The sequence below is a fragment of the Salmo salar genome, chromosome ssa02 (genome assembly GCF_905237065.1).
Source record: "Salmo salar chromosome ssa02, Ssal_v3.1, whole genome shotgun sequence".
NCBI classification, from domain to species: Eukaryota; Metazoa; Chordata; class Actinopteri; order Salmoniformes; family Salmonidae; genus Salmo; species Salmo salar.
Window position 1 is genome coordinate 49,928,426 of NC_059443.1, and position 27,080 is coordinate 49,955,505.

At 41.9% G+C, this 27,080-nt stretch overlaps 1 protein-coding gene across 4 annotated transcripts in view; it reads right to left on the bottom strand.

The window, feature by feature from the left end:
* LOC106585154 (mitogen-activated protein kinase kinase kinase kinase 3) overlaps positions 1 to 25,896 on the bottom strand; it is a 116,996-nt gene extending 91,100 nt beyond the window's left edge. For all 4 annotated transcript variants that reach the window (XM_014171069.2, XM_045705361.1, XM_014171052.2 and 1 more), the window contains exon 1: positions 25,628 to 25,896. In XM_014171069.2, the coding sequence (XP_014026544.2) occupies positions 25,628 to 25,723 (96 nt within the window). In that variant the 5' untranslated portion in view covers positions 25,724 to 25,896. The remainder of the gene's footprint in view (positions 1 to 25,627) is intronic.
* Positions 25,897 to 27,080: the final 1,184 nt, after the last annotated feature.

A 27,080-nucleotide genomic window follows, 5' to 3' on the forward strand; every position in this document is an offset into this window, starting at 1 on the left:
CACTTGGAGACAGTTGCCAGGTAAACAAAACCAAAGCAAGACACCTTGTTCATAGACTGCTTACAAGGTAAGGAAACCAATAGATAATTTTGTAATTTGGGTGAACTAACCCTTTAACATTTTCCTGAGTCAAGTAAAACCGGTGTATGGTTTTGGGTAGCAACCATAAAAAAATACCAAGTAGACTCACATCTGAAATATGTAACCCACAAAAATGTAAACCAAATACTGCCAAAGATTTTAAACGTAGGTTTGATAGAATCCAGCCGAGTTAGTGTACTTATGACAGACACTCAGAATGACATATTTCTAATATAATAAAACATGTCACTTAGTAGATGCTTTATATCCAAAGCGACTTATAGTTCAGTAAGTGCATGTGATCACTGGGGGAATTGAACCGGTGATATTGACGTTGCTAGCGCAATGTCTTCCAACTTCAAGGCTTGATGAACTAGTCTCTAAAATCCAACCCTAGGCAACAGTGACTAGGGTCTGGTTTCAATGACGGACTCCTTTGGCAACTTCGATAAGAAAAAATTATAATAATTCCAGGGTGGGTTCTCTTCAGAAAGACAACTTTCCCCACAAATCACGAGGCAGACATGCCAGAACGCCGCAATTCGAAACTAAAGTTTGCAGGCAAAACCTTTGCAGTGGTTTTAGTGAAGGTAGCTGAAGCAAAATAGCCACTTGTGAAATGCACTCACTGATCTCCATCTTGCTAGCTACTGTTTTGTATTTTATTCAAGCAGATAAGATAGTGCCTGCAGGCACTATCTAAAGAGTCCATCATTGAAACCATACCCTAAATCACTGTTGCTTAGGGTTGGGTTTTCAAGACTACTGAAGAACAGGTTCGTTAAGAGCTCAGGGGGAGCATTTCCTCAGCTTTCTAAAAAACTGATCCAAATGTAGCATGAATCGGTTATGAAATTGATTCAAACGTTACGAATCGGCAGTTCACAAAAATGTTTTGCTCATATTACTTTATACCTTTACGAAAATACCTAATCTTTGGTGTGTCAGTGTCGAACTAACCAACTGTGTTAACAGTCATTGATCAACAAGTCATTTTGCATGCCAAACAACCCGAACATTATCAGTAGCCTAGTCAAACTGTGCGCTGCTTCGCACGCTGACCAAGTGGTAGGCCGTGCATCACCTTCAGCATTAAAACATTTGTAAAATGGCTTGCGCATTATTAGGCTTTATTAGTTGAGTGACAACCAATGTAATTTGCTAGGTTATTGTAATCAAATGCGCTGTTGAAAGTTGTGTTTACAGGAATAAAGTAGCCTAAGCTACTGCCTGTGAAATGTCTCTCATCTGACTATAGTCTACCTGTTGATCAGGGCTTAGGCTACATTCCATTTTCGATTGTTCAGGTTTACCATCAGCAATAGTTTTGGTAGTTTTGCTTTAAACATTCAGTGTCAGGTCCTTTATATAGATATACAGGGTAAAGTTGCTACTTTCATAACGAGGACAGAAAACCTCCAAAAGGTCTGAACCATTAGATTTTGAGATGGGGCGTGAAACCCAAAGTTGTGCTATATGTTCATTGGCTATGTCAGATTTTTTTTAAAGATAAAAATGTATTACATTACTAGCTCAAACACTGTGAATCTGCAAAAATGACTAATTAATTAGTGGGTGATGTCGATTTCAGATCAAAAAGCAAACATTGCCCCCCTTATCTGATAGTGGGGTGGTGGTAGATGCCCTGTTTCCATTATGGCTCAGCACAGGTGCCTACACATACTGTACACATGTATATAATTCTCACACACAGACAGACAGACAGACGGGGAGAGAGAGAGGTCAGCTCAGATAGATCCAGCTCAGAGAGGCCTAGCACATGAGTTCCATCAGCAGCGGTTTTGAATTTAGAATGGAAAATTAATGTGTTTATGCAACAAATGTTCGTGCACTGAATCGTTTTGTACCGAATTGCTTTGATTAGTTAATCTAATCAAACCGCATCGCACCGAATCAATTCAAAGTAAAACGTATCGTTCCTGTATCGTATCAGAGGCCAATAGATACGTATTGAATCGTCTTGAAAGGGAAAGATGCACATCCTTACTGCTAACTATAGCCAGAAAGACAGAAAAGGGGTAGATGGGGGGCCTAAAGGGTGCTAAGACAGAAAAGGAGGCCTTTTATTATTCTAAGCATTTGACTCCTGAATAGGGTGTTTTAGATGATTCCAGGATGTGGATACAAGTTCATACAAAGTGCCTGTGAACGACAGTCTATTGTGATTTCAGTGTCTGACCATTAACTCCATTCTGTAATGTTAGAAATATTTATTCATTATTTAAAAGCTCCTTTATAATGCCTACATAGAGATGTCATAAGCATGTAATTCAAGCACAAAATAAGGAGACGGGTTTAGGGTCTGGTTATGTGACATCATTTGTCAACATGTTATGTAATGTCAATTAAGTAGTGTCTATGACCACCTTATGTAGCTCGGCATTATGACAACACATTTAAACAACGTGTTAGGCTATTTTAAAGCAGTTGTGACATAAGCATTTATGAACCGCTCATATACCTCGTGTTATGAAGGCCTTATGTACGTACCCTTGAAATAAAGCACTGCCGACGATGTATCAGAGCCAGAGGTGTTCAAAGTCAGGGTTGTGAGCCCCGGTAGGTCCGCATGGGGAGATTCCAATCTCGGCGCTGTGATAGCGGAACAGGAAGGGACAATGGCCCAGTTGTAGGACTCAGGTAAATAATTGATGAAAAATTCTAAGTGTGAAAGGATTGGGTGACAAGATTTATGAGGGTTCGTTGAGGAAAAGAACATTGGTGCCGTCTTGTGTTTCGCAACAGGCTTTTTATACAAAGACAGTTAATTGATACTGTAATATATATGCTTTGTATTGACACATGAAAAGGATGGCCTCAGTCTACTAGCTAAGGGTAGACTTTTGATTTTATTCTCATACCATGAGAAAGACATGCCAAGAGATATATAGGCCTACCAAGAGATGAATGGCGAGGGATAGAGAGAAAAGAGATAGAGATCTCAACAGTCAGAATATGTAACAGTTTAGTATCTAATAGGCTAGGAAGAGGAGAAGAGGGAACGGGAGAGGCAGAGAAAGAGAGAAACAGAGAGAGAGAGAGAGTAGTACGTGTTGTGAAGAAGGCAGGCCAACAAGGCTCAAGACAAGAGGATTAGTAAGCTAAAGTGTTAATCACCTTAACCAAATTAAACGCATCCCTCCATAGCCGTGCCTCCGGATGGCTTAAATGGACTGAGATGACTGGATGCCAAGTAGGCTCTTCACTACACTCTCTCTACACAATGGCTGCTGCTGGACCACATCCAGTCAATGTCTATTCAAAGTTCGGCCCCAAACTTCAAAGAGTTCCGGTTGAGCTGAACTTGGGGTGTATTCAGTGCACACCGTAGCAAACTGTTTCGCAACGATAGTTTCTATTGGACAAATTCAGGTAGGTCCCTCCTCGTTTCATTTGTTTTCTTCTGTTTGGTTTCTAGTGAATACACCCCTGAAAGTTAAGGTAGCAGATGAAATGCAGTACTTCCTGAAACGCAGGAAAATCAATTGGCCCTGTTGGAATACTTCAAATGCATCCTTCCCTCCTCCCTTTCTTGAAGTAATCACAGATCGGAATTGGTTGGATCAGTGAAAGTAATGGGGTGGTAACCTTGCTTTCATCTATCCAATCACTTATAGATCTGTTGATTACCTCAAAGAAACAAGGAAGGATGCATTTAAGTATTCTAACAAGGCCATTGAGTTTGAAGGAGGCCTAGCTCTGTCTGAAGAGACCTGCACTCTCCCTCTCACTATATCTCTCTTGTCCACGTTCTTTCTCTCCCTCTCACTTTCCCTCTCATTCTCTCACTCTTTATCTATCTGCCTCCCTCGCCCTCCTCAATTTTTCCTCTTTCCATCCCAACTCTACACTGACACACTGCCTCCCCGGACAATAGGGCTTCCTCAGATTGTTGAAATCAATACAAAACCATTTTCTAGACGCATAGAAGCCGCAGAACTATCAAAACAACCCAACCCAAGCCTGACATACTGTCCAAACAGGCAGTTCAGCAATTTAAAAGGAGTGGGAGGACGTTTTCCCCACTCTGGTCAGTCTCAATGGAGGAAAGGAGAGAGAAGGGACAGTGAGAGGCAGACTTCTGCTGCTCACTCACTCCCTCCCTCCCTCCCTCCCGTTGAGACTGACCAACAGATGCAGGTACAGTGCCATTTAGTCCAGTAAAATAAAAAGCTGTGTCTCGCAAGTGATAGAACAACGGATCTATTTTGTTATCAAAGCTTGAGTTTTGAATTACAATATGGTCTTAAATATGGCTGTGTTAATACAGTATATGGCCTACTGCACAAACTTCAGTCCTACAGAACTGTTTTTATTAATGTTGCATAGGCTTATATTTTAAGTCATGTTTAGAAAAAAAATCTGAGCAGTACATCTCGGCTTGCTTTTTAACTGCAAAAGTGATCTTGACTTAGAAAAGGTTGGTGATCACTGCTATAGGCAGTACAAGCCTATGGGAAATAATAATTTTGGCCGCGATGGAGGTCACCGTTTCTGTATAGAGCAAGTTTACAAGGTGTTTGTGGGGGCTGCATGTTGTGGTAATTTGGCCATTCTGTGGCTCCAGGGGAGTTATCTATACAGCTTGCCAGGTGCGGGCGCAACTGAAATGCCACGCTTGGGCCATGGATCCGGATCTGGAGGCAAAAGTGAAGTGCCACTTACAGCTTACCACAGTACAGTAGGCTACTGGCAACATGTTCCTCCACCGTGTGACTCATAGAAATGACAAATCTTGCATTCGGGGCTTTCCAGCAGTCGCCGTGGCTTTTATACATTTTACATTTACATTTTAGTCATTTAGCAGACGCTCTTATCCAGAGCAACTTACAGTAGTGAATGCATACATTTCATACATTTTTTTCTCCCCCCGTACTGGTCCCCCGTGGGAAATGAACCCACAACCCTGGCGTTGCAAACACCATGCTCTACCAACTGAGCCACATGGGACATAGGAAGCATAAGCTGTACAATTGTAAACTAACAAATTATGTTTCAAGTTAGAACTCATGTATATTTGTTAATATACAGCACCAACTACATAAATATATGTTAGGGTCGGTCCATTGTCTGCTACCTGGACTTGGTGTTAATTACAATAATAGTTAACACTTACTATCATGACCATGCTATAACACTCATGTCATAATCATAGGAATGTCATAATAGAGAGACACAGCTGTAAGTAGGGCTGGACGGTTTACTATATACCGGTATTTATGCACGGACCAGTTTGGGTTTTTACTTTACCTTCTATAACGGTATTTGAATGTTTGGTTTGTTAAATGTGATGCCGTGTGTAACATCCATTTTTATAGTTTACTCCGCTACTTGAGTCATCCCTCTCTATTTCTCTATGCCGCTTTCCACACAGACCTGGTCCCACCCTGTCACTCAAGGAGCGCATTTGTTGTTGCTTGACCACGAGACTCTTGCATTCAGTCTGCATGGTCAATGCAGCACATGCAGGACAACAATGTTGTTTACACTTCTTAACATACATCAACAAGCTAAAACATCCTGATACCAGTACTGGTGGAGGCCTAAATCAGCATGTTGTTTGTGCAACAGTATCTCCTAAATCAAAGAGGAATAGGTGAAGCATGAATATGTTGGCTAGATGAAGAAACATTTAATGTAGCCAAAGATTGTAGGGTCCCCTAGGAATCACTGACCATCACTTTGGTTTCTACCCTGTCACAATAATTCCTCCCTGGCATTTTCCTTTGTTGTAATGTCAAACAACACTGTATTCAAAGTGCCCACTATTTTTAAATTCTAACTATAGAATTAGAATAAACATTATAAAATGAACAGAAATATAAACGCAACATGTAAAGTGTTGGTCCCATGTTTCATGAGCTGAAATAAAAGATCCCAGAAATGTTCCATATGCACTAAAAGCTTATTTCTCTCAAATGTTTTGCACAAATTTGTTTATATCCCTGTTAGTGAGCATTTCTCCTTTTCCAATATAATCTATCCACCTGACAGGTGTGGCATATTAATAAGCTGATTAAACAGCATGATCATTACACAGGTGCACCTTGTGCTGAGGACAATAAAAGGCCACTAAAATGTGCAGTCGTGTCACACAACCCACTGCCACAGATGTCTCAAATTGAGGGAGCGTGCAATTGCAATGCTGACTGGATGAGTCTCCACCAGAGCTGTTTCCAGAAATGTTAATTTCTCTACCATAAGCCACCTCCAACTTTGTTTTAGAGAATTTGGCAGTACGTCCAACTGGCCTCACAACCGCAGACCATATGTAACCACGCCAGCTCAGGACCTCCACATCTGGCTTTTTCACCTGCATGATCGTCTCAGACCAGCCACCCAGACAGCTGATGAAACTGTGGGTTTGCACAACCAAAGAATATCTGCACAAACTGCCTCAGGCTCATCTGCGTGCTCACCAGGGTCTTGATCGGACTGCAGTTTGGCATCGTAACCGGCTTCAGGGGGCAAATTCTCACCTTCGATGACCACTGGCACACTGGAGAAGTGTGCTCTTGACGGATGAATCCCCGTTTCAACTGTACCGTGCAGATGGCAGACAGCGTGTATGGCGTCGTGTGGTAGAGCGGTTTGATGATGTTAACATTGTGAACAGGGGTTATGGTATGGGCAGGCATAAGCTACGGGCAACAAACACAATTGCATTTTATTGATGGCAATTTCAATGCACAGAGATACGGTGACGAGATCCTGAGGCCCATTATCTGCCGCCATCACCTATCGTTTTTGCATAATAATGCACGGCAATGTCGCAAGGATCTGAACACAATTCCTGGAAGCTGAAGAAGTCCCAGTTCTTCCATGGCCTGCATACTCACCAGACATGTCACCCATTGAGCATGTTTGGGATGCTATGGATCGACGTGTACGACAGCATTTTCCAGTTTCCGCCACTATCCAGCAACTTTGCACAGCCATTGAAGAGGAGAGGGACATCATTCCACAGTCCACAATCAACAGCCTGATCAACTCTATGCGAAGGAGATGTGTCGCACTGCATGAGGCAAATGGTGGTCACATCAGATACCAGATACTGACTGGTTTTCTGATCCACACACCTACTTTTTTGTATTTTTATCTGTGACCAACAGATGCATTATCTGTATTCCCAGTCATGTGAAATCCATAGATTAGGGCCTAATTTATTTATTTAAATTGACTGATTTCCTTAAATGAACTGTAACTCAGAAAAAAATCTTTGAAATTGTTGCGTTTCAATTTTTGTTCAGTGTATTTCCATGATTCCAACAGTTCACCCAAGTGTTTTGATCTAAATTGCAAGTCAAATCGCAATTGTAACATTTGGTTAATAATAAGGCCTAGTTTTTTGGCCCATATCATACAGCCCTGTGTGGCAGTGTGGATATTATCTCAAATGAGTGCAGGAAATTCAGAAATGTATTGAAATGTAGGGAATTCTTTATGGTTGAAGTTGAATTGAACCGTATAAAACAAATCAGAATTATTAAGAAAGACTCATTGAAATCACTTAGAACGTATGTGTTGACACCCTAGGGTCACGTACTACTCAAAGCAAATTAAGAACTTTTATTAATCAAAACTAAAAATACCGTCCAATTTTTTTTAAATACGTCATATGATATTTTGGCCATATCGCCCAACTTATACTGAGTAGAGCTACTAATTATAAGCCATTTGTTAGCAAACAACTGCTATGGTGTCCATTACAATAACAGTTCAATTGAGTGAAGATGGCGCCAGAGGGGATGGCTGCAATTTTACGGGCTCTTAACCAACCGTGCTATTTTGTTTGTTTTTTCGCATTGTTTGTAACTTTTTGTACATAATGTTGCTGCTACCGTCTCTAATGACCAGAAAGAGCTTCTGGACATCAGAACAGCAATTACTCACCTTGAACTGAATGAAGAATTTTTCTTTAATGAGTCGGACGAGAGGGATTTACTCCAGAGAAGGCCCTCATCCCGTTACTCGCAGGAGAAAGAGACAGAGATATCGCGGAAGAGATCGGGGTGCCTTGTAAGGATCCGGCGACTAGTGGCTAATCTGCCGGAAGCACCAGTGACTCGGTCAATAAAAAAAGTGGTCAGACGAAGCAGATTCTAAGCTACAGGACTGTTTTGGGGCGGCAGGTAGCCTAGTGGTTAGAGCGTTGAGCCAGTAACCTAAAGGTTGCGGGATCGAATCCCAGAGCTGACAAGGTAAAAATCTGTCATTCTGCCCCTGAACACTGTTCCCCGGTAGGCCATCACTGTAAATAACAATTTGTTCTTAACTGACCACATCAGTCACTGGCTTCATCAATAAGTGCATCGATGACGTTGTCCCCACAGTGACTGTACATACATACCCCAACCAGAAGCCATGGATTACAAGCAACGTCCGCACTGAGCTAAAGGGTAGAGCTACCGCTTTCAAGGAGCAAGACTCAAACCCAGAAGCTTATAAGAAATCCCGCTATGCCCTCCGACGAACCATCAAACAGGCAAAGCGTCAATACAGGACACCGGCTCTGATGCTCGTCGGATGTGGCAGGGCTTGCAAACTATTACAGACTACAAAGGGAAGCACAGCCGCGAGCTAAATTACTTCTATGCTTGCTTCGAGGCAAGTAACACTGAAACATGCATGAGAACATCGCTGTTCCGGACGACTGTGTGATCACGCTCTCCACTGCCGATGTGAGTAAGACCTTTATAGAGGTCAACATTCACAAGGCCGCAGGGCCAGACGGATTACCAGGACGTGTACTCCGAGCATGCGCTGACCAACTTGCAAGTGTCTTCACTGACATTTTCAACCTCTCCCTGTCTGAGTCTGTAATACCAACATGTTTCAAGCTGACCACCATAGTCCCCGTGCCCAAGAACACTAAGGTAACCTGCCTAAATGACTTCTGACCTGCAACACTCAAGTCTGTAGCCGTGAAAATATTTGAAAGGCTGGTCATAGCTCACAACACCATTATCCCAGAAACCCTAGGCCTACTCTAATTTGCGGACCGCCCCAACCAATCCACAGATGATGCCATCTCTATTGCACTCCACACTGCCCTTTCACACTTGGACAAAAGAAACACCTACATGAGAATGCTGTTCATTGACTACAGCTCAGCGTTCAACACCATAGTGCCCTCAAAGCTCATCACTAAGCTAAGGACCCTGGGACTAAACACCTCCCTCTGCAACTGGATCCTGGACTTCCTGACGGGCTGCCCCCAGGTGGTAAGGGTATGTAACAACACATCCACCACGCTGATCCTCAACAAGGGGGCCCCTCAGGGGTGAGTGCTCAGTCCTCATCTGTACTCCCTGTTCACCCATGACTGTATGGCCAGGCACAACTCCAACACCATCATTAAGTTTGCTGATGACACAACAGTTGCCTGATCACTGACAACGACGAGACAGCCTATAGGGAGGAGGTCAGAGACCTGGCCGTGTGGTGCCAGGACAACAACCTTTTACGCTGCTGCTACTCTCTGTTTATCATATATGCATAGTCACTTAACTATACATTCATGTACATACTACCTCAATTGGCCCGACCAACCAGGCTCTAACCAACAGTGCAAAAAAGGTATTAGGTGAACAATAGGTAAGTAAAGAAATAAAAACAACAGTAAAAAAAAGACGTGAAAAATAACAGTAGCGAGGCTAAATACAGTAGCGAGGCTATAACAGTAGCGAGGCTATATACAGGCACCGGTTAGTCGGGCTGATTTGAGGTAGTATGTAGATATGGTTAAAGTGACTATGCATATATGATAAACAGCGAGTAGCAGTAGCGTAAAAGAGGGGTTGGCGGGTGGTTGGTGGTGGGACACAATACAGATAGCCCGGTTAGGCAATGTGCGGGGGGAGGAACTCAGACATTTCGTTAGCATTTTTTCACATCCAAAAATGTTATCTTAAAGTCAAGGATGATAGACGATGAGGAATCTTATGGAGCCAAATGCAGCCACAGGGAGTAGGGTGAAGTTGCCCCTAGACACAGATCTCGGGTCAGTTGAGCATTTTCCCCATGAAATGTTAAGGTTAGGATTGGGTGATGGGCAGCTAGAGCTGTATCTAGGGGAATTTTTTTCCCTGGAGCGCAAAATGCTTTCACGTTGCAGCTAGGTAAATCACCACTACTAAGCCTCCTTGAGCCTCCTTAGTCTTGGTACTGCACTCATGCAAGTGTTTTCGGGAATGTGAACACATATAGGTAGGGTACATTCCCATGTTAGCAAATGTTCTCACTTGCATAGATGATGCTGATGACTGAAAACAACCCAGCAGCTATGAAATTGGCTGCAGGGTATAGGCAAAGAAAACAGATGAATGGAACAATTATGGCTTTCATTATTTCTGCATTTTGAATAGCAACTCTAACTAGGCAGTTTTAAAAAATGTCATCAACTGGGTTTTGTGAATATATTAATAATAAAATGCACTTCGAATTATTTTGGTGATCAACTCAATTGGCACTTTTTGACATACGGCGGGATCCGAAATTATTGATCATAAAATTTAACAAGAATGACTGTATAAAATAATGAAAATACTGAGCTATACTGTATGCAACAGAAATTATATTATTTTATACTAATACAATTGCTCAGAGAATGAGATTTTGTTCAACAAGTAATATTATTTTTCCTCAAAAAGGTAGGGGTCAAAATTATTGACACCCCTGTTTTCAATACCTCACCTTGCAAGGATAAGGGCACGGAGCATTTTTCTAAAATGTTTTATGAGTTGGAGAACACATTGGAAGGGATTCTTAGACCATTCCTACATACAGAATCAATCCAGATCCTTGATATCCTTTCTCTGTGCTTAAGGACTGCCTCCGGCTCTTCAATTCAAATCACAGGTTTTCAATGGGTTTCAAGTCCTGAGAGCGAAATGGTAATTTCTTTGTGGATTTTGATATGTGCTTGGGGTTATGGTCTTGCTGGAAAATCCACAAGTTTCAGCAACCAGGGTTTTGTCTAAAATGTCCTGGAACTGGGTAAAGTTAATGATGCCATTGACCTTAAAAAGAGCCCAAGGACCCAGTCATTTTTGCTCATCTTTATCAAGGGTGTCAATCATTTCTGACCTCACTGTAGTTTGATGGGCGAAACAGGGGGAAAAAAATATGGTATATTATAATGGATAAGGTAGGAAGCATTGTTTCTGGCCCAAAGACAATGAGTTACGTTGAGCACAAGATAGAGAGAGTAGGAAAATAGCCTAATTGTTTCTTTGTTTTTCAAATTCAGTCACATGACAAGGGCTTTCATCCTACTGCTTCCCTAGTAGCTCATTTTCTGGCCTAACTGCCCACTCTGGTGCTTGTAAGCTAAAGCCTTCAGAATGAAAAGATCGACGAGTGGGTTGAATCCCAACGTTGAAGTATGGATAGAAACTCATATGGCCAGTCATCTATGTACCTTTCATAAGGGGAAGAAAATAATCAAGCTTAGCCAAAGATTATGCAGAAAAAATATTGGGGTGCATTTCAAAACATGACCCACATTCACATAATAAGTTAAAACTGAGAAACCATTAACCGTGTAAGCCAGCATTTTTATCTTTGGGAGCCCCTTGAGCAATTGTTTTCTTGGGCCTGAAAATACAATTTGTTAAAGATAGGCTACTGTGAATGTAACAATAGGAAAACTAAAGTCATCATCTGTAAACTACTTTTCCTGTCCATCTTGATATATACACGGTACATTGTTAAATATAACAGTTCCTTATCTTTCATATCAGCGAGAGAGATATAGAGATAGATACAGTTGAAGTCGGAAGTTAACATACACTTAGGTTGGAGTCATTAAAACTTGTTTTTCAACACTCCACAAATTTCTTGTTTACAAACTATGGTTTTGGCAAGTCGGTTAGGACATCTACTTTGTGCATGACACAAGTAATTTTTCCAACATTATTTCACAATTCCAGTGGGTCAAAAGTTTACATACACTAAGCAGACTGTGCCTTTAAACAGCTTGGAAAATTCCAGAAAATTATGTCATAGCTTTAGAAGCTTCTGATAGGCTAATTGACATCATTTGAGTCAATTGGAGGTGTACCTGTGGATGTATTTCAAGGCCTACCTTCAAACTCAGTGCCTCTTTGCTTGACTTCATGGGAAAATCAAAAGAAAATCAGCCAAGATTTTGGTGTTTGGGCACGTCATTCAGACAGGAAATTGAGAAAAAAGGGGCCTATCCCTAAGAAGTTTTTAAGGACAAAGTCATGGTATTGGAGTGGCCATCACAAAGCCCTTACCTCAATCCTATAGAAAATTTGTGGGCAGAACTGAAAAAGCGTGTGTGAGCAAGGAGGCCTACAAACCTGACTCGGTTACACAAGCTTTGTCAGGAGGAATGAGACGAAATTCACCCAACTTATTGTGGGAAGCTTGTGGAGGCAACCCGAAACGTTTGACCCAAGTTAAACAATTTAAAGGCAATGCTACCAAATACTAATTGAGTGTATGTAAACTTCTGACCCACTAGGAACATGAAAGAAATTAAATCTGAAATAAATCATTATCTCTACTATTATGCTGACATTTCACATTCTTAAAATAAAGTGGTGATCCCAACTCACCTAAGACAGGGAATTTTTACTAGGATTACATGTCAGGAATTGTGAAAAACTGAGTTTAAATGTATTTGGCTTGTATGTAAACTTCCGACTTCAACTGTATATATTGATACGCACCTTTAAAGGTTAGGGTTCCCACATTGCCATATTTTCATGTTACAGCGCTTGTTTACGAAAAGAGAAGGAAGACAGAGTGGTCTACCTATGCAAATTAGCTATCTGCGTCTTCGAACACGCCACAAACGTGTTGTCACTGAAAAATACTAATCGGATGCAACTGTGTTAAAAACAGTAAGTGTGTACTTTACATTTCTGAAATTATTTATATGTGATATGAAAGTAGAGGGATTAATGTTTCTAGAACCATACCACAATTGAAAATCGATTCCCATTTAGATGGCGTATTTGGCTGTTTTTGCTTCCAGAACCAATTTGCCTTTTATAACCCATAGTGGCCGTTGACGGCCTTTCTTTAAATTCCTATAGCGGCTGCGAACAGCCTTGTTTTTCTGACAAAAATATTTGTGACAATATCGCATAATTAACTTGCTAACAACCTGTTGTTGTATTCACATGGCTGTTGTCATCAACCAGAAACAGGGTATGCTGTCATTTGACTCTTCAACGTTCTTTTAACCTTTTATGGATAGGGGGCAGTATTTTCACGGCCGGATAAAAAACGTACCGATTTAATCTGATTATTACTCCTGCCCAGAAACTAGAATATGCATATAATTATTAGCTTTGGATAGAAAACACTCCAAAGTTTCTAAAACTGTTTGAATGGTGTCTGAGTATAACAGAACTCATTTGGCAGGCCAAAACCTGAGAAGATTCCTTACAGGAAGTGCCCTCTCTGACCATTTCTTGGCCTTCTACACTCTCTTTATTGAAAACTGAGGATCTCTGCTGTAACGTGACACTTCCTACGGCTCCCATAGGCTCTCAGATGGCGGCAAAACGCTGAATAATGCCTTTGCAGACCCAGGCTGAAAAACAGTAGCGCATTTGGATAGCGGTCGATGTGAGAACAATGAGACTGAGGCGCGTGCACGATGCGATACCATGTTTTTATTTTTTCGTCTTTGAACGAAAACAGGGTTTCCCGGTCGGAATATTATCGCTTTTTTAACGAGAAAAATCGCATAAAAATTGATTTTAAACAGCGGTTGACATGCTTCGAAGTACGGTAATGGAATATTTAGAATTTTTTTGTCACGAAACGTGTCGGGCGCGTAACCCTTCGTCACCCTTCGGATAGTGTCTTGAACGCACAACAAAACGCCGCTATTTGGATATAACTATGGATTATTTGGAACCAAACCAACATTTGTTATTGAAGTAGAAGTCCCGGGAGTGCATTCTGACGAAGAACAGCAAAGGTAATACAATTTTTCTTATAGTAAATCTGACATTGGTGAGGGCTTAACTTGGTGGGTGTCTAAATAGCTAGCTCGTGATAGCGAGCTATCTACTCAGAATATTGCAAAATGTGCTTTCACCGAAAAGCTATTTTAAAATCGGACATAGCGATTGCATAAAGGAGTTCTGTATCTATAATTCTTAAAATAATTGTTATGTTTTTTGTGAACGTTTATCGTGAGTAATTTAGTAAATTCACCGGAAGTTTGCGGGGGGTATGCTAGTTCTGAACGTCACATGCTAATGTAAAAAGCTGTTTTTTGATATAAATATGAACTTGATTGAACAAAACATGCATGTATTGTATAACATAATGTCCTAGGAGTGTCATCTGATGAAGATCATCAAAGGTTAGTGCTGCATTTAGCTGTGGTTTTGTTTTTTGTGACATTATATGCTAGCTTGAAAAATGGGTGTCTGATTATTTCTGGCTGGGTACTCTGCTGACATAATCTAATGTTTTGCTTTCGCTGTAAAGCCTTTTTGAAATCGGACAGTGTGGTTAGATAAAGGAGAGTCTTGTCTTTAAAATGGTGTAAAATAGTCATATGTTTGAAAAATGGAAGTTTTCGGATTTTCGAGGACTTCGTATTTCGCGCCACGCCCATCATTGGATATTGGAGCAGGTGTTCCGCTAGCGGAACGTCTAGAAATAAGAGGTTTTAAACTTCATTACTCAAAATGACAGTGCCATGGCAGACAACCTTTCACTGTGAAAGAGGCTTTATCCATATTGGTTGGTGGTACGGATTCGCACACGTCCTTGCACTTGAAAAGCGATGACGTCGAGGTGAGTGAAATAAGTATACAGCAGATATACAGTGCATTCGGAAAGTATTCAGACCCTTTCCACATTTTGTTACGTTACAGCCTTATTATAAAATGGATTAAATTCATTTTTTTTCCCATCAATCTACACACAACATCCCATAATGACAAAGCCAAAACAGGTTTATAAAAATGTTTGCTAATGTATTAAAAGTAAATAACAGAAATACCTTATTTACATAAGTATTCAGACCATTTGCTATGAGACTTGAAATTGAGCTCAGGTGCATCCTGTTTTCATTGATCATCCTTGAGATGTTTCTACAACTTGGGGTTCATCTTTGGTAAATTAAATTGATTGCACGCACATGATTTGGAAAGGTACACAGCTGTCTATATAAAGGTCACAGAGTTGACAGTGCATGTCAGAGCAAAACCAAGCTATAAGGTCGAAGGAATTGTCGTAGAGCTCCGAGACAGGATTGTGTCGAGGCACAGATCCGGGAAAGGGTACCAAAAAAAAAATGTCTGCAGCATTGAAGATCAAGAACACGGTGGCCTCCATCATTCTTATATGGAAGAAGTCTGGAACTAGGGCTGGGCGGTATACAGTATTTTACTATATACCAGTAGCCTTCCCTGTAGCTCAGTTGGTAGAGCATGGTGTTTGCAACGCCAGGGTTGTGGGTTCGATTCCCACGGGGGGCCAGCACAGAAGAAAAAAATAATGCATGAAATGTATGCATTCAATACTGTAAGTCGCTCTGGATAAGAGCGTCTGCTAAATGACTAAAATGTAAAAAAATGTAAAATGTCAAATGGTATTTATGCACGGACCGGTTTGGGTTTTTACTTTACCTTCTATAACGGTATTTTAATGTTTGGTTTGTTAAATGTGATCAAATCAATTTAAAACATTTTTGACATGCATTTTTCTGGATTTTTTTTGTTGTTATTCTGTCTCTCACTGTTCAAATAAACCTACCATTAACATTATAGTTCATTTCTTTGTCAGTGGGCAAACATACAAAATCAGCAGGCGATCAAATACTTTTTCCCTCACTGTATATTCTAACTACAGAATTATAATAAACATTGCCCATCTCGTGGCAGTGTGGAAATTATCTCAAATGAGTGCAGGAAATGCAGAAATTGATGGAAATGCAGGAAATTATTTTAGTTTGAAGTTGAATTGAACAGTATAAAACAATCCGAATGGAGAAAGACCCATTGAAATAATTTAGAATATATGTGTTGCCACTCTAGGGCCACACACTACTCATAAAGCAAATGTAGAACTTTTATTAATAATCGAAAACATAAAATACCATAAAATACCATCATAAATTTGAAAAATACCATATGATATGATATTTTGGCCATATCGCCCAGCCCTATCTGGAACCACCAAGACTCATCCTAGAGCTGGTCGCCCGGCAAAACTGAGCAATCGGGGGAGAAGGGCCTTGGTCAGGGATGCTCACTCTGACAGAGCTCCAGAGTTCCTCTGTGGAGATGGGAGAACCTTCTAGAAGGACAACCATCTCTGCAGCACTCCACCAATCAGGCCTTTATGGTAGAGTGGCCAGACTGAAGCCACACCTCAGTAAAAGGCACGACAGGCTGCTTGGAGTTTGCCAAAAGGCACCTAAACTCTCAGACCAACAGATTGAACTCTTTGGCCTGAATGCCAAGCGTTACGCCTGGAGGAAACATGGTGCCATCCCTACGGTGATGCATGGTGTTGGCAGCATCATGCTGTGGGGATGTTTTTCAGCGGCAAGGACTGGGAGACTAGTCAGGGTCGAGGGAAAGATGAACGGACAAAGTACAAAGAGATCCTTGATGACAACCTGCTCCAGAGTGCTCAGGACCTCAGGCTGGGGTAAAGGTTCACCTTCCAACAGGACAACAACCCTAAGCACACAGCCAAGACAACGCAGGAGTGGCTTCGGGACATGTCTCTGAATGTCCTTGAGGGGCCCAGCCAGAACGTGGACTTGAACCCAAATCGAACGTCTCTGGAGAGACCTGAAAACAGCTGTGCAGCGACGCTCCCCATCCAACCTGACAGAGCTTGAGAGGATCTGCAGAGAAGAATGGGAGGAACTCCCCAAACACAGGTGTGCCAAGCTTGTAGCGTCATACCTAAGAAGACTCGAGGCTGTAATCGCTGCGAAAGGTGCTTCAACAAAGTACTGAGTAAAGGGTCTGAATACATATGTACAGTGGGGGGGAAAGTATTTGATCCTCTGCTGATTTTGTACGTTTGCCCACTGATAAAGAAAGGATCAGTCTATAATCTTAATGGTAGGTTTATTTTAACAGTGAGAGACAGAATAACAACAAAAATATCCAGAAAAACTCTTGTCTAAAATGTTATAAATTGATTTGCATTTTATTGAGGGAAATAAGTATTTGACCCCCTCTCAATCAGAAAGATTTCTGGCTCCCAGGTGTCTTTTATACAGGTAACGAGCTGAGATTAGGAGCACACTGTTAAAGGGAGTGCCCCTAACCGAAGCTTGTTAACTGTAAAAAAGACATCTGTCCACAGAAGCAATCAATCAATCAGATTCCAAACTCTCCACCATGGCCAAGACCAAAGAGCTCTCCAAGGATGTCAGGGACAAGATTGTAGACCTACACAAGGCTGGAATGGGCTACAAGACCATCGCCAAGCAGCTTGGTGAGAAGGTGACAACATTTGGTGCGATTATTCGCAAATGGAAGAAACTCAAAAGAACTGTCAATATCCCTCAGCCTGGGGCTCCATGCAAGATCTCACCTCGTCGGGTTGCAATGATCATGAGAATGGTGAGGAATCAGCCCAGAACTACACGGGAGGATCTTGTCAATGATCTCAAGGCAGCTGGGACCATAGTCACCAAGAAAACAATTGGTAACACACTACGCCGTGAAGGACTGAAATCCTGCAGCGCCCGCAAGGTCCCCCTGCTCAAGAATACATATACATGCCCGTCTGAAGTTTGCCAATGAACATCTGAATGATTCAAAGGACAACTGGTGAAAGTGTTGTGGTCAGATGAGACCAAAATGGAGCTCTTTGGCATCAACTCAACTCGCCGTGTTTGGAGGAGGAGGAATGCTGCCTATGACCCCAAGAACACCATCTCCACCGCCAAACATGGAGGTGGAAACATTATGCTTTGGGGGTGTTTTTCTGCTAACGGGACAGGACAACTTCACTGCATCAAAGGGACGATGGACAGGGCCATGTACCGTCAAATCTTGGGTGAGAACATCCTTCCCTCAGCCAGGCTCATTGAAAATGGGTCGTGGATGTGTATTCCAGCATGACAATGACCCAACACACAAGGCCAAGGCAACAAAGGAGTGGCTCCAGAAGAAGCACATTAAGGTCCTGGAGTGGCCTGACCAGTCTCCAGACCTTAATCCCATAGAAAATCTGTGGAGGGAGCTGAAGGTTCGAGTTGCCAAACGTCAGCCTCGAAACCATAATGACTTGGAGAAGATCTGCAAAGAGGAGTGGGACAAAATCCCTTCTGAGATGTGTGCAAACCTGGTGGCTAACTACAAGAAACGTCTGACCTCTGATTGCCAACAAGGGTTTTGCCACCAAGTACTAAGTCATGTTTTGCAGAGGGGTCAAATACTTATTTCCCTCATTAAAATGCAAATAATTGTATAACATTTTTGACATGCGTTTTTCTGGATTTTTTTGTTGTTATTCTGTCTCTCACTGTTCAAATAAACCTACCATTAAAATTATAGACTGATGATATCTTTATAAGTGGGCAAACATACAAAATCACCAGGGGATCAAATACTTTTTTCCCCCACTGTAGCTATAGAGCGTGTGTGTGGAATGAGAGCCTATTTGCCACTGTCACACAGCCTAGGACTAAAGCGACAGTGGTTTCAGCGTTGTTTTTAAATGTGGTAGGAACTTTTATCTGTTCCAGAGCTTGTAATGGATTACAACAATACAATGGGCGGGGTTGACCATCTTGACCAACTGAGGAGCAATTACAATGTTGGATGCACATTCAGGAAATGGTGGAAGTATGTGTTTTGGGGGATGCTCAACATTGCCATCATAAATGCGTACATTTTGGGAGCCTCTGCAAAGGCCCCTTCCCAGAAACCCCAGGCGCTGGTCCCTGAAGGCATTCAAAACGCAGCTTGTGCATTCACTTTGTGATATGGCTACAGTAGCAGAAAGAAGGGAGGCCTGAGTTGTAACTAATTTGAAAGCAGGTGAGTGTGCATCTGGAGTGGACGCAGGGCAAAGAGTGGGAGATGTGTAGAAATGTATTTTGGGCACCCTACGTGTTATGTGCCACTTTGCAGGATGGGGCAGAGTTTCCAGAAGTTCCATGACGTGTTGTAGGCTAAATGCCAATACTAAAGTGACAGTGTGAAATATGAATTTCTCCTACAAATCTTTTATTGTCTCTGTAACAGTTGTTTTGTATCTTCTCTATCTAATACTTGTTGCATTCACTGAACTGTTGTTGAAATAGGCTACTATTTCTACATTTTGAGTCAGGCCTGGTCTATACTAAATATTATTGAGAGAGGTTACTGACATTTTGAAATAGTCTGAATAGTTTTGAATTTTTACATTGTTACAGAAGTAGGAATCGTTGTCAATCAAATAGCATACTTTGTGTGGGTTTTGAAATACTTTCTGAATAATTGTCCTCTGGTCAAATTTTGGATAATTGTTTTATTTATATGTAAATAATATTTACAGTGGCAAGAAAAAGTACGTGAACCCTTTGGAATGACCTGGATTTCTGCATAAATTTGACATGTGATCTGATCTTCATCTAACTCACAACAATAGACAAATTCAGTGTGCTTAAACTAATAACACACAAAATGTATTTTTCTTGTCTATATTGAATACATAATTTAAACATTCACAGTGTAGGTTGAAAAAAGTATGTGAACCCCTAGGCTAACGACTAGTCCAAAAGCATACTGGAGTCAACTAACCTGGAGTTAACTAACCTGGAGTTGAATCAATGAGACGAGATTGGAGATGTTGGTTAGAGCTGCCCTGCCCCATAAAAAACAAACACAAAATTTGAATTTGCTATTCACAAGAATCATTGCCTGATGTGAACCATGCCTCGAAAAAAAGAGATCTCAGAAGACCTAAGATTAACAATGGTTGCCTTGCATAAAGCTGGAAAGGGTTACAAAAGTATCTCTAAAAGTCAGTCCACGGTAAGACAAATTGTCTATAAATGGAGAAATTTCAGCACTGTTGCTACTCTCCCTAGGAGTGGCCGTCCTGAAAAGATGACTGCCTCGGGCACAGTGCAGAATTCTCAATGAGGTTAAGAAGAATCCTAGAGTGTCAGCTAAAGACTTACAGAAATCTCTGGAAGATGCAAACATCTCTGTTGACGAGTCTAGAATACGTAAAGTACTAAACAAGAATGGTTCATGGGAGGACACCACGGAAGAAGCCACTGCTGTCCAAAAAACCCCATTGCTGCACGTCTGAAATTCGCAAAAGACCACCTGGAAGTTCCGCAGTGCTACTGGCAAAATATTCTGTGGATAGATGAAACTAAAGTTGTGTTGTTTGGAAGGAACACACAACACTATGTGTGGAGAAAAAAAATGTACAGCACACCAACATCAAAACCTCATCCCAACTGTAAACTAGGGTGGAGGGAGCATCATGGTTTGGGGCTGCTTTGCTGCCACAGGGCCTGGACAGCTTGCCATCATCTATAGAAATATGAATTCTCAAGTTTATCAAGACATTTTGCAGGAGAATGTAAGGCTAGATGTCCGCCAATTGAAGCTCAACAGAAGTTGGATGATGCAACAGGACAGCAACCCAAAAGACAGAAGTAAATCAACAACAGAATGGCTTGAACAGAAGAAAATACGCCTTCTGGAGTGGCCCGGTCAGTCCTGACCTCAACCAAATTGCAATGCAGTGGCATGACCTCAAGAGAGCAGTTCTCACCAGACATCCTAAGAATATTGCTGAACTGAAACAGTTTTGTAAAGATTAATGGTCCAAAATTCCTCCTGACCATTGTGCAGGTCTGATCCGCAACTACAGAAAACATTTGGTTGAGGTTATTGCTGCCAAAGGAGGGTCAACCTGTTATTAAATCCAAGGGTTCACATACTTTTTCCAACCTGCACTGTGAATGTTTACACGGTGTGTTCAATAAAGACATGAAACATTATAATTGTTTGTGTGTTATTAGTTTAAGCAGACTGTGTTTGTCGATTGTTGTGAGGTAGATGAAGATCAGATAACATTTTATGACCAATTTATGCAGAAATACAGGTAATTCTAAAGGGTTCACATACTTTTTCTTCCCACGGTACAAGTATAATATATTATACTTGGTACATTAAGTGAGTAATTTACTACAATTTAAATACTCTGTGTTTTTTTGATAGTGTCTTTACACAACTGAATAAAACATTTATGTTATTCCTATTGACATGAATGAGGGGTCATACACTACATAACCATATGTATGTGGACACCTGCTCGTCAAAGATCTCATTCCAAAATCATGGGCTGCTATAACAGCCTCCACTCTTCTGGGAAGGCTTTCCACTAGATGTTGGAACATTGCTGCAGAGACTTGCTATCATTCAGCCACAAGAGCATTAATGGTCGGGCACTAATGTTGGGCGAATAGGCCTGGCTCGCAGTCAGCGTTCCAAGTAATCCCAATAGTGTTCGATGGGGTTGAGGTCAGGGCTCTATGCAGGCCTGTCAAGATCTCCCACACCAATCTTGACAAACCATTTCTGTATGGACCTCGCTTTGTGCATGGGGGCATTGCCATGCTGAAACAGGAAAGGGCCTTCCACAAACTATTGCCACAAAGTTGGAAGCAGAGAATCATCTAGAATGTCATTGTATGCTGTAGCGTTAAAATGTACTTTCACTGGAACTAAGGGGCCTAGCCAAAACCATGAAAAACAGCCCAACACCACTATTCCTCCTCCACCAAAATGTACAGTTGGCTCTACGCATTGGGGCAGGTAGTGTTCTCCTGGAATCCGCCAAACCCAGATTCGTCTGTCGGTGGTGAAGCGTGATTCATCATTCCAGAGAACGCGTTTCGCGGCTGAGCTGTTGTTGCTCCTAGACGTTTCCACTTCACAAAAACAGCACTTACAGTTGATCGGGGCAGCTCTAGCAGGGCAGAAATTTGACGAACTGACTTTTGGAAAGGTGGCATCCTATGACGATGTAAGGCCATTCTACTTCCAATGTTTGTCTATGGAGATTGCATGGCTGTGTGCTCGATTTTATACACCTGTCAGCAACGGGTGTGGCTGACCTAGCCAAATCCACAAATTTGAATGGGTGTCCACATACTTTTGTGTGTAATATATATATATATATATATACTGCTCAAAAAAATAAAGGGAACACTTAAACAACACATCCTAGATCTGAATGAAAGAAATAATCTTATTAAATACTTTTTTCTTTACATAGTTGAATGTGCTGACAACAAAATCACACAAAAATAATCAATGGAAATCCAATTTATGAACCCATGGAGGTCTGGATTTGGAGTCACACTCAAAATTAAAGTGGAAAACCACACTTCAGGCTGATCCAACTTTGATGTAATGTCTAAAACAAGTCAAAATGAGGCTCAGTAGTGTGTGTGGCCTCCACGTGTCTGTATGACCTCCCTACAATGCCTGGGCATGCTCCTGATGAGGTGGCGGATGGTCTCCTGAGGGATCTCCTCCCAGACCTGGACTAAAGCATCCGCCAACTCCTGGACAGTCTGTGGTGCAACGTGGCGTTGGTGGATGGCGCGAGACATGATGTCCCAGATGTGCTCAATTGGATTTAGGTCCTGGGGAACGGGCGGGCCAGTCCATAGCATCAATGCCTTCCTCTTGCAGGAACTGCTGACACACTCCAGCCACATGAGGTCTAGCATTGTCTTGCATTAGGAGGAACCCAGGGCCAACCGCACCAGCATATGGTCTCACAAGGGGTCTGAGGATCTCATCTCGGTACCTAATGGCAGTCAGGCTACCTCTGGCGAGCACATGGAGGGCTGTGCGGCCCCTCAAAGAAATGCCACCCCACACCATGACTGACCCACCGCCAAACCGGTCATGCTGGAGGATGTTGCAGGCAGCAGAACGTTCTCCACGGCGTCTCCAGACTCTGTCACGTGCTCAGTGTGAACCTGCTTTCATCTGTGAAGAGCACAGTGCACCAGTGGCGAATTTGCCAATCTTGGTGTTCTCTGGCAAATGCCAAACGTCCTGCACGGTGTTGGGCTGTAAGCACAACCCCCACCTGTGGACGTCGGGCCCTCATACCACCCTCATGGAGTCTGTTTCTGACCGTTTGAGCAGACACATGCACATTTGTGGCCTGCTGGAGGTCATTTTGCAGGGCTCTGGCAGTGCTTCTCCTGCTCCTCCTTGCACAAAGGCGGAGGTAGCGGTCCTGCTGCTGGGTTGTTGCCCTCCTACGGCCTCCTCCACGTCTCCTGATGTACTGGCCTGTCTCCTGGTAGCGCCTCCATGCTCTGGACACTACGCTGACAGACACAGCAAACCTTCTTGCCACAGCTCGCATTGATGTGCCATCCTGGATGAGCTGCACTACCTGAGCCACTTGTGTGGGTTGTAGACTCCGTCTCATGCTACCACTAGAGTGAAAGCACCGCCAGCATTCAAAAGTGACCAAAACATCAGCCAGGAAGCATAGGAACTGAGAAGTGGTTTGTGGTCCCCACCTGCAGAACCACTCCTTTATTGGGGGTGTCTTGCTAATTGCCTATAATTTCCACCTGTTGTCTATTCCATTTGCACAACAGTATGTTAAATTTATTGTCAATCAGTGTTGCTTCCTAAGTGGACAGTTTGATTTCACAGTAGTGTGATTGACTTGGAGTTACATTGTGTTGTTTAAGTGTTGCCTTTATTTTTTTGAGCAGTATATATATATATATATATATATATATATATATAAAGTTAATGACTTGTAGTTGTAATTTGTTCTTTGTTTTGAGCCATGTCTGTTTGTTTGAAATGTTAGCTTTATCTTAAATTGTCAGTAATCTACAGCAGCATTCTAGAATTATATTGGGGTCTAAAGGATTAAACAGAACATGCGGGAGGTGACGGAAGGAGGGAAAGATGGCAGAAGTGGTTGCTGAAGTTGAATCAAGCACCGCGATCAGCAAAGTTGGTGAAGATGAATGTTCTGAATGGACAACAGTAGTATCAAAAACTGGAACAAAAAATAAATTGTCTCAAATTTGGAGTGGAGGATACGTATATGAATGATAATGAATCGCTTGTTGTTGGCATGCGTTTGTTGAGTAAGGATGCATATGTGGGAGACCCGTTTTAGGTGTCGAAAATGGTGAAGTATGCACAAGGAAAAGTTGAGTTTGTCAAGAGTGGTCTTACTTTTGATCTGAATAACAGAAGTTTTGAACTTCGAGGTAGAGAACCCGTCAAAGGAATCATCTCAGGGGTGACGAAGTATGTTCAGGTTGAATTTCCTGAAGAGAAATCCTGGTGTGGTTGGTGCCCGCCGTCTGACCCATTGGGTGAATGGAGAAAAATAAGAAAGTCTGTCAGTCCTGTTGTTTTTTGATAAAGAGCAAATACCTATGAATGTGAAGCTTGGTTATGTAAGATACGCTGTAAGAGCTTTCGTCCCCAAACCATTGCAGTGTAAGAATTGTAAAGGATTTGGCCATGTTCAAGTGAGGTGTAGACGTACAGTGTATACTGTGTGTATACTTCTACTGCGTGTAGAAGGACGGCGGTGTTGAAATTGTGGTGGTGATCATGATCCGAGTTCCCAAAGTGCTCTGTAAGGGAGAAGGTGATTGAGGTAGCAAAGGTTAGAGCGGTCAATCAAATATCCTATGCGGAGGAGATTAGAAGAAGAGAAAACAAGTAATGCTAGTGGACCGACCACAGCCTGTAGTAAATGTTTGCTGCCAGTCAAAAGATCCCGTCTGTTAAAAAGGTGGATTTTATGGTGTTCTTTGCCACAGTTATACACTCTACGGCACAAATCTCAAAGAAGTCTAAGAAACTGGACATTATTGTGGCTGCAGCAAAACAGTTTTTGGGAGTTAAGGATTTTACATCAGGAAGACTTGTAAGAGGTACTGTCTCCAGAAGACCCACCTTCCCTCTTTCCCCTTGAGCCTGTGTAGTGATCAGATCTGTTAGATTTGTTTTATCTGAAAAGTTGTTTGATTTAGTTTTGTTTATTTTGGGGGGGGGGGGGTCCTGTTTCCATCCCGTACAGTAGGTGGCAGAAAGCACATTAAATTGTGCGATCGCCAATATACCATAGAAGAAGAAACAGAACATGTAAGGTCCTTTGATTATGGAGTAATGTTATACTCCTTTAGTCCATTATTGTGCTAGGGATAGCGATGACAACACTGAAAGCAAATTGAAACAGTATCGTTCGTGGAATTTCACAGGGATAAGTATTCGTTTATTACAAGAATCGGTAGAATTCCTTACGTTAGGCTTTGTGAATTGGAACACATCTGTAGCGAGTTGGTAAACATGCCAACAGCTTGGATATACTAGTTCAACAACCACTGTTGCCAAGTTATTGCCCGACTGGCTAAACTCCTGAAGGCTACTCCAAGTTCCTACATTGTAGTCAGGTTACTAATAACAATGGCTTTATTGGTAGCATATCAATGGTTTATCAAAAAGGACAATGTCTAGCTAAAATTCCATGTTACCTTGTATACATCTCCGTAGGTCCCGCTCCCAATTCTCTGTATCAGCTCGAAATCCTCTTGCGGATTTCGCCTTGAAAGGTCGAAAGTGGAAGCCATTTTTAGGTCCCCGGTTTAGTTATCCAGTTGTTATATTTGTTGGGACACTGACACCACAAATAACGAAAAACATACAATATTAAAAACACGTCGTCAGGAAAAAAAAAATCCCAGCCTGACTTCACTGTAACTTCAACATGGCCTTCTTTGAACACTGCGCGTGCGCCGCAGCTAGCTGGCTTGTCCAAGAAGGGAACGCAAGGAATGGGCTGGCTGGGATCTCCCCTGGACACAGATCTGATCTGAAACCAGAGTTTAGGAGTGACTGGTTTTGTGTAGCCTCCAGAAATGTCTTCGACACGGGGATCATGAATACCCTACTAATACTCTACTCAATTACAGCTGGATCCTTTCTTCTCATTCTCACAAATATCCAGAGGTGCAATAGAGTAGAATAGCATAGAATTTGAGAATTAGGAAAATGAAGATCATAAAAAACTGACTTATATCAATCCATAATTATGGTATAATAGATAATATGCTCTATTAGGCAACAATATTGATAGATTATATTACTTGTCAGTAAAACTGGAAAGCACAAAAAATAATAACCATACAAACAATCATATTGTGTTCATTTATTATATTCTATTGCCTTGTGAGTCAGAATTACTAAGAATTTGTGCATGTGGAAAGTTTGCAATAAAAAGTCCTTATTACTGAATGATCGAGAAAGACTAATAGAAAGCCAATGCGTTATTACATTTGACCATATCACAAATCACTCTTATTCTTAATTTCCCTTTATGTCCTTTATGTGTAATATTTTCCAGAGAAAAACAGGTGTCACTAGACGGATCTGTCCCTACTCCCTAGGCCTATATTAATTGGAAAATAGGAATACAGAGCACAAAAATATATTAAACAAAGGCAATCACCCACACAATGTGAAAGTAACCTTTTCCAATGCCCTGCAGTGTTATTTTGATCAAATTACTTAATTTACTGTCAAGCAACACTGAAGCATGCATGAGAGCACCAGATGTACCGGACGACTGTGATCACGCTCTCCATAGCTGATGTGAGGAGGACCTTTAAACAAGTCAACATTCACAAGGACGCAGGGCCAAATGGATTACCAGGACGTGTACTCCGAGCATGCGCTGATCAACTGGCAAGTGTCTTCACTGATATTTTCAACCTGTCCCTGACCAAGTCTGTAATACCAATGTCACGTATACACCCTCTCCGGCGCTCAAGGTCACCAGTCTGCTTATTATTACGCATATCTGTCACCACCGTTACGCGCACCAGCGCCTCATCAGACTCACCGGGACTCCATCAGCTTCCTGATTACCTTCCCTATATCTATCACTCCCTTTGGTTCCTTCCCTAGGCGTCATTGACTGTGTTGATT